This window comes from Lolium rigidum, chromosome 7, assembly GCF_022539505.1.
Source record: "Lolium rigidum isolate FL_2022 chromosome 7, APGP_CSIRO_Lrig_0.1, whole genome shotgun sequence".
Lineage (NCBI taxonomy): Eukaryota > Viridiplantae > Streptophyta > Magnoliopsida > Poales > Poaceae > Lolium > Lolium rigidum.
Window position 1 is genome coordinate 52,098,920 of NC_061514.1, and position 13,064 is coordinate 52,111,983.

The window sequence follows — 13,064 nt, forward strand, 5'->3', positions numbered from 1 at the left end:
ACCCTAGGGGAGTCCACCTTGGACTCCTCCCCTTTAGGGTTGGCTGGCCATGCAAGGTGGAGTCCCTCCGGGACTCTACTTTCCATGGTGATTTCTTCCGGACTTTTCTAGAACCTTCTAGAACCTGCCATAAATGCACCGGATCATTTCCAAACTTGGAATATGACTTCCTATATATGAATCTTATTCTCCGGACCATTCCGGAACTCCTCGTGATGTCCGGGATCTCATCCGAGACTCCGAACAAATATTCGAACTCCATTCCATATTCAAGTTCTACCATTTCAACATCCAACTTTAAGTGTGTCACCCTACGGTTTGTGAACTATGCGGACATGGTTGAGTACTCACTCCGGCCAATAACCAATAGCGGGATCTGGAGATCCATAATGGCTCCCACATATTCAACGATGACTTCAGTGATCGAATGAACCATTCACATACGATACCAATTCCCTTTGTCACGCGATATTTTTACTTGTCCGAGGTTTGATCATCGGTATCACTCTATACCTTGTTCAACCTCGTCTCCGACAAGTACTCTTTACTCGTATCGTGGTATGTGGTCTCTTATGAACTTATTCATATGCTTGCAAGACATTAGACGACATTCCACCGAGAGGGCCCAGAGTATATCTATCCGTCATCGGGATGGACAAATCCCACTCGTTGATCCATATGCCTCAACTCATACTTTCCGGATACTTAATCCCACCTTTATAACCACCCATTTACGCAGTGGCGTTTGATGTAATCAAAGTACCTTTCCGGTATAAGTGATTTACATGATCTCATGGTCATAAGGACTAGGTAACTATGTATCGAAAGCTTATAGCAAATAACTTAATGACGAGATCTTATGCTACGCTTAATTGGGTGTGTCCATTACATCATTCATATAATGATATAACCTTGTTATTAATAACATCCAATGTTCATGATCATGAAACTAATCATCCATTAATCAACAAGCTAGTTTAAGAGGCATACTAGGGACTTCTTGTTGTCTACATATCACACATGTACTAATGTTTCGGTTAATACAATTATAGCATGATATATAAACATTTATCATAAACATAAAGATATAAATAATAACCACTTTATTATTGCCTCTAGGGCATATCTCCTTCAGACTTGTGATCTGTTGTGAGCTTACTTCACCATTTCTGCTCAACAGTGGCCTTTTCTTGGTGGAATAGGCACTGGATGGTCTATGCTACTGGCTATTCTTGTTGTTCTTCACCTTCTGGTGCTTGTGTCGATGTGTTGATCCAGTTTTCTGGAACACTTCATTTATATGGCTGTGCCCTGCTCTCCTTGGTCAACAGCAAGGCTTGGCTGTGCTGACTAGCCTATTTGGTTGAGTTGATGTTGAGCATGTACTGCTCCTTGTGAGCTGTGTGCTTGCTTTGGCTTGGGACTTGTTCCCTGGTTGGATCAGCTCGGTTGTGCTATGCTTATCTTCACTGTGAACTTATTTGTAACAGCCAAGTGGCTTTGCCACTTGGTTCAATGTGGTGCTTTTGTGTTTCTTTGTTGGCAGGTTTTGGAAAAGATCAAAATCATCAAGAGGTTCTTCATGATCAAGATGATGAACAATAGTTAGGGTTTTAGTTAAAGATACTTGTAATTTTCTCTTTTTCATTTCTTTTCCTTTTATTTGATTTGTTGTAATATTCATAAGGAATATTGTAAATGACAATGTAATATGTGTGTTGATTAATAAAGCTCAAGGTTTCTCTATATTGAGCTTTATATTGTATATTTGTCCTTTTCTTTTATTGTTATTTCTATGTAATCAGTATTATGATTATATGATATTTAATTCAATTTGAATTGTTGAGTTTGAATTTGAATTCAAAATCATTTCCTTTTCATATTTGAATTTTAACAAGTTGATAAACAACTCATATGCAACCAAAATGCAAAGAGGTCATGTCGAAGTTTATCGCATTCTCGAAACCCTAAACCCTAAGTGGTGCCGAGAGAGAAACTTGATCCCTTTATATGTATTATGCAATTAAGCGCGAAATTTTCCCAGATTTTATGATGCAATGCACATCCCTTCCGAAATCTACCCCGCAATTCTCTGAAATCCTGGGATGTTACATAATCCCCAACAAAAGAGGGGACGCGCTCGGCTGCCTCATCCCCTCCTCAACCCTAGCCGCCGCACAATCTCCACCGTAGTGTCTCCTCGCACCTCTCCTCTGCCAGAACCTTTGCCATGATGAGCAACGCCTGCGGCGGCTAGGCTACTCCGCCTCCACCTCTGTCTCTACCTCCGACTCCACCTATGACTCCACCTCCCCCGATCGACAACTCCGACGACGAGAACGAATATAGCACAGATGGCGTTATCTACGTGGTGATGAGCGCGAAGTTCATGTCTAACGCGGAGCACGAGGCAGAGGAGGAGCGGGTGGCCCACGCGGCGTTTGACGTGGAGCAGCAACACCTAAGGGAGGCGACGGCCGCAGAGGAGGCGGTGGCTGCAGAGGAGGGGTCGGACGACGACGATAATGACTTTAACTAGAGCAGGCCTGACCCGGAGGAGAAAGCGGCGGAGCAGAGGGCCTTAGTCGCGTCCTTCGAGACACTGAAGAAGGCCGAGGATAACGCTAACGAGGCGCAGCGACAACGGCTACTGGAGGGCGCGACTGCCCACGAGCTCTGGTGACCATGGAGCGGACGGAGCAGCGGGCGGCGGAGGAGAAACAGAGGAAACGACGGGGCTGCCGGTTGGGTCGTCAACCGCCCCGAGGGACCACAAATAGGCTAGGAGTCTAGCCGTTTTCATTGTTTCTTTTTATTTTGTTTATTTCATATGTAAATTATGCTTTTCTATTGAATGAAAAAATGTTGGAAAATAATATGCGTCGAGCAGGACACCCCCAAATACAAATGAACGCGGTTAAAAATTAACTATTTTCGTGTCCATGGACCGACGCAAATCGGATGTAGCTGATCAATTTTGGGGTTCGATTTGCCTCGACCGTTCAAGATGCCCTGAGTATGTTAATTGAATCTTGAAACACGTTCTCTGCACGTCACTTCCATCTTATATATATATATGCCGGCATGTTTTGAATACGACGATTGTACTTTAATAAAAGTTTTTTTGTCTGGCTGCAACGGACAAAACCGCACTATCCGCCGCAAATAAATAAGGCGAGACGAGTTAGGCAGCCACCCACTGCACGGGGACGATAGCGAGAGGTGCCGGGTGCGGCGTAAACAAGCGAAGTGTATCCGAAAGCACCTGGTAGCCTGGAAAACCAGTGCCCGTGGCCACCTGTTTTTCTCACCTCCGTTATATATAACGCAGCCTACTCCAACCCCTCATTCCAACAGCACAAGCATCGACTCAGTTCACACAGCGATCACAAATCAGTTTCCACTCTCGACCAACCCAGCAAGAAGAAAAGATGGCTGCCGGAGCAAAAGCATCGTGGATGGTGGCGATGAGCGTGGGCGCGGTGGAGGCGCTAAAGGACCAGGCCGGACTCTGCCGCTGGAACTACACGCTGAGATCCATCCACCGGGCCGCCAAGGCCAAGGCCAGCGGCCGCAGCGCTGTCTCCCAGGCAAGAAGCAGCTTCCGGCCTCTACGGCGGCGGTGGCAGAGCAGCAGCGAGCGCACAAGCCGGAAGAAGGGTTGAGGACGGTGATGTACCTCAGCTGCTGGGGACCCAATTAATAGGTACATCTGCTAGGTACAGGGGTTTTGCTGCAGCAATGGCCTGCCTATTGTAATATACCACCACGAGAATGATGATGATGAAATTTTCAGTCAGTTAGTTGAGTTTACCATTTCTTTGCTTGTCCATTTGCTTTGATCTGATTCCAAGTGTTCAGAGCATCCCAAGGCGTGTCTAAAGCGTTTTCTGAAAGAGGTTTGACCGTTCCAAGTCGGGCGTCTCAAACCCTTTTTCTATTCGGCGTGGTCCAATACAGTATCCAACGCACTAAGCCCATCCTCGAGACATAGGAGATGTTGTGGCACCGTCGGACACAACAAAAACCACGTCGCGCATGACGGGCCAGCCTCATTAGCGACACAAACTGAAGCGTTGCAGCTTTGTCTTAATGGCGATGATGATTTTCAGGGCGGTACAGACGAGATGTCCTGTTGGCGTTACGCCTCCTCCACGTGTTGTCGTCATTCACATTCATGCGCATCTTCGCGCGCCTTCTCCACCACTTCCCGCATTTTCCCCACCTCTTCCCGTGTCGTCACCGGCTATAAAACGCTGCCGTCTCCGCTCGCTATCGATCGCCATCATAGCTGCCAACAATCCTTCTCTCCACCTCCACCAAAACATGCCTCGTTGCCTAGCCACCACCTTCGCCATGCTGAGCTGCGTCGGCCAGGCTCCTCCGCCACCGCCTCCACCTTCTTCTCCATCTTCGTGTCCCGACATCCCCGACACCAACGATTTCGATGAATTCAACGAGAACGGAGCCACCTTCGATAACGTCATCGACGCGGCGATAAACACACAGTTCATGATTGACGCGGAGCGGGAGGCCCACGCGGCGTTCGACGCGGAGTAGCAACAACGGCGATAAACTTATTTTGACAAGTTTTTTTTTGTTTCCAACGGAGTATTAATGAGACGTGTTGTATCATTTCAATAATAGGACGTATCAAGTACTCAATTTATTTTGCTATCACTTATTTATTTTAATTTTAATTTGTATTCATGCATCGCTCTTTGCTTGGAGTTTCAACAAGTTAGTGAACACGTGTTATTCTGCATCACTCTCACTATGCGCTTGGGGTTCTAAGGAGCTTGTAATTTACTGGCTCCTTATTGTCAATACCTGCGAGCGCTAGAGTAAACTGTTATTGAGCTCTCAAACACTCTAGAATGTCGAATTGCTTATAACCAAGTAACATAATTATATTATACACTCAAAGTTTTTTAGGCTCATGTACCGTATAGTCATCTCCCTTGTATCAATATATTTAAATTAAGCCACTTAGATAGAAACAGACAAATTACAATGTGTGATTTTACATCTTTTCGCAGTACTAGAAATAATTTTGTTCATTGTGATGTATCAAAGAAACACTAAGAAGAACATAAATATTATTAAAAGTACAACTATTTTGTTGTTTTGTTTAATTTTTTATGATAAGAGATCCGATCGATGGTTGTGTGTATCATTCAATGCTAAGGCTGGTGGCAATCCTTCTTTTAGAGAAAAAAAATAACTAATTGTATTGTATCAAAATGAACTATATGTTATTACATGTGGTTAATGTTGTTAGATATAGGCAAAACTAATTAAAATTATTTTAAACCAATGAAACAATTTATATATAGTGAATAATAGTTGGTAAATAAGCAAAAAATGTTTAGCATAAAAAAATAAAAACCGTTAGAATTGATCCCCGCAAGTACATGAAGCAAAAAAGAGACTTACCGTGTTAGAGTTTTTTTGTCAAGGGTGGTGAATTTTCATGTACATTGTCATGCATACCAGTTGCACCAGAGCCTAACCGATGAGTTGAATTTTCACAACGGGCTGAACGCAATACAACATGGGATCCCCTTGGCCAACAACTCCTACATGGGAGTGTGATGGATCTGACGTTAGTGGTGGAATTCCAGTGGCTGACCCATACTAACTTAGGCTCTAGCATAAGCATAAACTTATCTTATCAGTTTGACAGAATCAAGGGCACCTCCAGTCGATGATCTATGGTTTGAGACTGAGAAGTATGATCTCAGATATAAGTCAAACCTAAATCTCTTAATTAAGACGGTCGCTCAGGATATCTTGTGTCAGGCTGGCTGGCGGCACAATAGATGGCTACATTGATGTGTAGTTCATTTTTACTTCATTTTTATCGCTGGTTGATTCTTGTATCAATTATGGGCGATGCCTGAGATGTTCTGAACTTTGTACTCGATTCTTTTTTAATAAAATGTCGTGTGCATCATCATGATGCAGAAGCCGGGGTTTTATCCCCATTTCAAAAAAAAAAGATGTTAGAAGTGCTGCCAAAAAAATGCTAATAAGATATCGAGATCTTGAGGCAGAAATGAATGTAATTTGGTTGCATGGTTATACAGAATATTCGAGTCTAAATCGTGGTTTAAAGATATTTTATGGAAATTTTAGAGCATTTTACTTTTGAGAATTTAACGATAATTTGTTTGGGGTTAAATTGTTAATTGGAAGGCATAGTAATATTTTCCATGTGGTCTACTTTTTTTTTTGTTTGTTTAGGTTGCTCACCACATAAACCATGTGGTCCATGTGGTCTACTTTACCGCACTTCCAAATGAAAAAATCTGTTGAGTCTAACCACATGGATATCTCTTTGTTTCTATTACCAGTAACCTAATCCTTTAGTAAAGTTCCTGTGTTTTTTCTTTGGTGCAGCAACTCTATTTCAATTACAAAGGCACGTACAATCAATGGATGTAGGGTTCTACATTGCACGATATACTATGTTTTCTACTTTTTTGAGATTCAACCAAAAAAGCAGACTTTTTTTTTGAGGCAAACTGAGCGAAATACATTGAACGCCATGAAATTTATCATATGGGTTCCCATGTCCAGTCGGCCTGATCCGGTCGAACCGGACAAAACCGCCCATGCCGTGAGTAAACAAGTCTGAGGTAGGGCTTTTGGCAGCCAACTGCACCGAGACGAAAGCGAGAGGTGATGGAGGCGTAAACAAGCAAAATGGGCAAAATTAATCTGAAAGCACCCGGTATCGTGGAAAACCAGCGCCCGCGGCCACCTGTTTTGCCCCGGCCTTCCCGGCCTGCCTCCCGTATAAAACCTCGTCCCACTCGCACTCTTGCTCCCATCAACACAAGAAGACAAGCATCGATTCAACATTCAGCTTAACTCCTTCGTTTAGCACCAAGTCCCCACTCCAATACTACTCCGTACGTACCTAATCTTCAGAAGTTAACAAGAGAAGATGGCGGGTGCAGCGAAGGCATCGTGGATGGTGGCGATGAGCGTCGGCGCGGTGGAGGCGCTCAAGGACCAGGCCGGACTCTGCCGCTGGAACTACGCACTCAGGTCCATCCACAGGGCCGCCAAGGCCAAGGCCAGCGCCCGCGCCGCCGTCTCGCAGGGCAAGAAGCAGCTTCCTGCCTCCGCGGCGGCGGTTGAGGAGAAATGGCGAGCGGAGAAGGCGGAGGAGGGGTTGAGGACGGTGATGTACCTCAGCTGCTGGGGACCTAATTAGTAGCTGCAATCACTAGCTAGGCGTGTTCAACCATGGCATGAGACTTGGCTGGTTGGTTGCTTCCCCATTGTAATATAACACGGCGATGATGATGAAAAATTTAGTCACTTGAGTTTATTAATTGCCCTCCTTTTCCATTTGCTTCGGAGACGCTTTGAATTGTTTGCAAGTAAGTAGTTTGTGTGTCTCCATCTGAAGTGCGATTAGATAGCAGCAACAATGTTGTGAAATCTGAATTTCTTCACTCTGCACTTTGTTGAACTGAGATGATGAAGAATCCTCCTATCACTAGCAGTGATGGGAGCATTGGTCGAATTAGTGATGAGAGCATTGGTCGATTGAATTCCAGCCATATGCCTGGATCAAGCGTTCACATGTTCAATTGTTTCGTCCTACCGATCTCATTACATCGCAATCCTGACAATCTTTAGATCATCCGATCAGACTGGCAGAAAGAGTCATATCATCACAGTTGCCTATCTGTTTAAATTGAATGACGCGACTTATTCTGGGGTTGGATCAGGGAAGCAAGGGGAAAACTGAACTTTCTGACAAGAAGAGCAATCTCTATCCTACGCACAAGCTCCTTCGAAATGGGTTGATTTGTGGCATACAATACCGAGCAGTCTCCTCGCGATGTGTAGCTGCGCCGCGTACACGCACGAAGCTTCACAAGAATCTGTAAACCTGGCCATCCAATCCAGCCTCTGGTTCATCATTTCCGCCTGCGTACTGCCTCTCTCGCCGCGTGAAATACGTTCTCCCTATCTCCTGGTGGATTTCTACTCCCTCCCTTTCGTAATCATTGTCACTAATTTTAATGTATCTATGTATGAAATGTGTCTAGGTATATCTAAATTAGCGACAAAATTAGGGAACGAGGAAAGCATTTTCATTTGGCCACCAATTGCACCCAAATCATTGCTAAACCCTCTTTAGATGGAGGTAAGATGTCAAATCTGGACGGTTTGATTACTGGTAGACCAAAATTGGACTCTAGTAATATTTGAATAATCAAAATATATTTTCAATATTTATAAGATCCTTAGGGTACATTGAAATGTCAAGATAGTATACTTTGTGCTGTGGAAAATGCAATGGTTATTTATTTCGAGGATAAACTCCTGATGGAAATTTCATGGAACACATGAAGTTAGAGCATCTCCAGCAATGCCAATTTTTTGGGGTCTTGGCGCGGTGGCGCCACTTGCTCGGAAACGGCCGCAGCTATTCCATATGTCTAAAATAGGGCACCGCAAGGGGGAGCGGCGATTTAGCTCCCGGGAGCATTTGCTCCCGGTTTTTTCGAAAAATTAAAACAAATCGAAAACTTATCAAAAAATTCCGAAAAAAATCATGTACATACCTGACCATGGCACGCACCACCGTGTAAAATTTCGTTGCAAAATGTCATCGTATGCGCTCTGAACAAAATTGACAAAATTCTGACATCAAATGAGATCCAAAAATATGAATCTCAGATCTGGAAATTTGTCATTTTTGCCCAGGACGCATACGATGACATTTCGCAGCGACATTTCACAAGGTGATGCGTGCCATGGTCAGGTACGTGCATGATTTTTTACGGAATTTTTTGAAAAGTTTTGAAAAACAAAATTTGCTCCCCAATAATCCGGGAGCAAATGCTCCCGGGAGCCAAGACGAATTTCCGACCGCAAGGCAAGTTCCTAGTTAGAAAAACATAGAAACACATTCAGAAACATATTCAACTCTAGCTAGTTCATTGATACTAGTTTGACACATTTAGAAATATATTTATTGGCTACTAGATAACACGAAAAAATCAATACTCTAGATAAACAAACTAGATAAAACGACCGGTGTTCATCAACACAAGCCAACAATAAACTACTCACATTCATCTATCACTAGTTCACTACCCTCACCGCTATCGCTGTCCTCGTCGGTAGTGAGGAGGATGTCCAGCCACTTATCACTGTTTTCGTTGATCGTCGATGGAACACGTACTACGCGTCCGCGCGGGATAGAAGCAACACCTGCGGAGCGACCATCTCGGCCTCATCCTGGGACTCGATCTCCGAGAAGTTCATGTCATGGCGGGGGCAGCCAGAACTCCACATTGTGGCGTCGTACGCGGGTGCAGCCCCGTGCTTGCTGTCGAAGGTGCCGAGCCGAACGTGCATGCCGTCGGCTCTATTTTGGCCACGAATTTTCCTAACGAATGCGCCCGCACGCCGTGAAAATCAATGGCTTAGGGGGGGGGGGGCATGGCAAGGGCTAGGACTCAGAGGTTTTGGGCGAAATCGAGGCAAAGCGACGTGGTGGGACTCCGTGGCAGCGGGTATCGGCCGGATCTACGCATATGGCTGCGGGGAGGGGCTTTGGCGACGGCAATCGGTGTCAGCGCTGCGTGGCGAATGTGGCAGGGAAATTTCATGGACGGTTGGTTGTGCGCGTGAGCGGCTAGATCTTATGGCACGGGCCACAGGATAGGATTTTCTTGGGTCACGCCTAAAATAAATTGCACGGTTTCTAGGATTAGGCATCTGGTAGAGCTCTCCCGAGCCGTATTTCATAGCATCTATTGGAGATGCTCTAAAGCAATTTCACACCAGAAGAAATCGTATTTCCCTTGTTCCAAACTAAGTATCACAACTTTATCAAATGTAAATGTATCGAAACGTATTTCAATGTTTCAATGTACAGATACATTTGTATTAGTTAAGTATAGAATTAGAATTTCTCTTGACCCTTAGAACAAACAAAACACTGTGCAGGAAATCAAAGTTAGATAGTGTTTTCTTTAAACATAACTTGTGCCGACTCTTGAACTCTTTTTTTTCTTTTAAAATAGAGGTACTATCCTCAGCCTCTGCATTAAAAATATGCATACAACATTTTTTTATTTGTCAAAGATCTGAGAGAAGTCTTCAACTCTTGATCAAAGGAGAAATTATTTGCGCTCATTGAATCCTGGCAAACGTTGTCCGTCGGGTGACCATTCCTATATCAGCGACTCTGCCGGTTTGGAACGGTCGCAACGGACAAAACCGCGCCATGCGCCGCTAATAAACAAGACAAGCTGACGTGCCACTGCCCACTGCACCGGGCCGATAGAGATAGATGCGGCGTAGCCGCGTAGTCAAGCAAAAGAGTGTTTCTGAAAGCACCCGGTTTCCTGGAAAACCAGTGCCCGCAGCCACCTGTTTTGCTCATGTCCTCCCGTATATAACCTCGTGCAATCCCATTCTCATCTCATCAACACAAGCAAAGCATCAGGAAGAAGCATTAGCTCCGATTGTTTCACTACTCAAGTCCAGTAGTCCACTAAGCAGCAAGAAGGAGAAGAGATGGCCGGCGCAGCAAAGGCGTCTTGGATGGTGGCGATGAGCGTCGGCGCCGTGGAGGCGCTCAAGGACCAAGCCGGACTCTGTCGCTGGAACTACGCGCTCAGGTCCATCCACAGGGCCGCCAAGGCCAAGGCCAGCGCCCGCGCCGCCGTCTCGCAGGGCAAGAAGCAGTTTCCTTCCTCCGCGGCGGCGGTTGCGGAGAAACGGCGAGCGGAGAAGGCCGAGGAGGGGCTGAGGACCGTCATGTACCTCAGCTGCTGGGGTCCCAATTAGTTCCTGCAACTATTAGCTAGCTAGGCGTGTGTTTGTGCTTGCTGCAACAATCATGGCCTGAAACCCAGCTGGTTGCTCCCCCATTGACCACTGTAATATACCACCATGATGATGATGATGAAAACTTCGGCCACTAAGTTTATATTGCCGTCCTTCCCCATTTGCCTTCTGAATATGGACTGTTTCGAATTGGTTGCAGATCTGCTGTACAACGATGCCGTGGAGAGTATGTTATGAAATCCCAACCTTCTCACTTGGTGTATGAATATAAAAGTCCATGTTATGCCTCTGTGGAAATAAAAACTTGGTGCTGAAAAAAATGTGTTTGCAGAGTATCAGATCTTTTTTCTCTTAGGCCTAGGACACGACATATTTTATTCCTGAATCTTGCTGGCACGTGAGAAACAAAAACAGCCGTCCTATAAAATTTGTCTAAATTTGAATGTATTCAGATGCTAAATAGTGTCTAGATACATCTAAATTAAAAAAAAGGTTAAAACATGTTTCTTGTCGCAGGGACTATATTGTAAAAAAACATCTGTTCTTTAAAAAACAAGGTGCTTTACCAATTTTGTTCTTTACCCCAAAAACAGATGCTCCCTGAAAGCTAAAATGGGTTTGCTTTCCTTTTCTACAGTGTCACAAATGGTTTGGTTTTTTGACATATGCAGTTTAACTCATTACAACACATAACATCCTTGCATATTTGTTTTCCTTTTTTAAAGATAGTATTGGTTCGGTCCACGGTCAATCGACTAGTTGGTCATTGTCAACCTTTTAATCATAAATGAAATATTTTTCCTTGCTAGTTCATTCTACTTATAGCTATTTTACCATGATGTGGGAGTGAATTTTCTCGAAATATGTTCAATACTAAGAGAACTTAAAAAAGTATGTTTTAGGAATATGAAAAATTAGTTAAATACTATTTCTCAAAAAATAATTACAAGAAAAAAATAACATAAGATGATGACAGGGAAATGTATGGTAGTTAGGAATATTCTTACGTAAATTTTGACACATATGTGAACTATAAAATCAGAAATATTAATATTCCAGGGCACTTTTTTAAAATTTATACCGAATTCAACGATATATTCGGACATTTTCTGATTGATATGCTTTTTTAATTCAAAAAAATCATTGGTAAAATTACGAGAGTATTATACACTTCCCTAGTTTTAAATTTTCCATCTACTTTTCGGATTTATATTTAATTTTCCGCATCATCATAGAAATTGTATGAACGCAGCAACGGACCAAATCTTATCATATTCATATTTGAAGACCAAACATACAATGTTGATGGTATATAGTATGCCTCAAAATGATAAGAGAGCACACTTCGTGTCTTCTAGAGGTTTTGAAATTGTGGAACATTGTATCAAGGTATTTAAAGATAATAATATGGACATAAACACATCATAGTACATCTAACTACTATAAAAAAAACATACATGAATGCAATATGTTGTTTGCTCGGATCTAGGCAGAATCTATTTCAATGAAATATCTCACAAGATGTTTTAAAATAACATAAATTTTATAAAATGGAGTTATGTACCCAAGTTGAAAGGAAAAAGGATAAAATATTTTTTAATATTAATTAAATTGGTTATTGAATTTTGTATCAATGAAAAATAATTAGTATGCATTGTCGTGTGTATAATGAAGTAAAAACGTCTAGTATAAGTAAATAACCACCATTAGTATATACACCTCATAGGACGAACAAAATAGACCAACCAAATATTACTATTATTACGTCGGGTACCGAAGTACATCGTTTTTGAAACTTGCAAGACAACACCTGATTGTACCACTCTAACCCTGTTGTCCAGACCTAAGTTAATTAGAATATGCAACTTCATTACGAGTTTCAAGCTTGTTTTACTTGTTTCAACATAAATGTTGTATATATATATCATATCGATGTATCATGGTGATGATGAAAGTCTAGTGACTTAAGTTTCCTTGATTGCTTGTTTTAGTAGAAAAGCAGGTGGTTGCACCCACTTAAATAATATTTTAAAAAATTAATTTAATAGAAAAGGAACATAAGAAAATAAGAAATGAAATGTATAGCAGTCTAAGAATTTTTTGACAAATATGTAAATTATAAAAATAGGCAAGATTAATATTTTACGGCAATAATATTTTTATATTTATACCAAATTCAATGATATATTTCAGGACATTTTTTGATTGATATGTTTTTTTAATTCACAAAATAT

At 42.6% G+C, this 13,064-nt stretch overlaps 3 protein-coding genes across 3 annotated transcripts; all 3 read left to right on the top strand.

Annotated features, from left to right (window-relative positions):
* The first annotated feature begins 3,410 nt into the window (after positions 1–3,410).
* LOC124669724 lies at positions 3,411–3,803 on the top strand. The gene is made up of 2 exons (XM_047206286.1): positions 3,411–3,563; positions 3,602–3,803. Exons 1-2 carry the CDS (start codon positions 3,432–3,434, stop codon positions 3,701–3,703), a joined length of 234 nt encoding a protein of 77 aa, XP_047062242.1. The 5' UTR covers positions 3,411–3,431; the 3' UTR covers positions 3,704–3,803.
* Positions 3,804–6,952: 3,149 nt separating this feature from the next.
* Positions 6,953–7,225, top strand: LOC124669918. Its single transcript, XM_047206453.1, has one exon. It carries the CDS (start codon positions 6,953–6,955, stop codon positions 7,223–7,225), a length of 273 nt encoding a protein of 90 aa, XP_047062409.1.
* A 3,203-nt stretch (positions 7,226–10,428) lies between these two features.
* LOC124678550 lies at positions 10,429–10,976 on the top strand. The gene has a single exon (XM_047214426.1). The coding sequence runs from the start codon at positions 10,558–10,560 to the stop codon at positions 10,828–10,830; it is 273 nt and encodes a 90-aa protein (XP_047070382.1). The 5' UTR covers positions 10,429–10,557; the 3' UTR covers positions 10,831–10,976.
* The last annotated feature ends 2,088 nt before the right edge of the window (positions 10,977–13,064 follow it).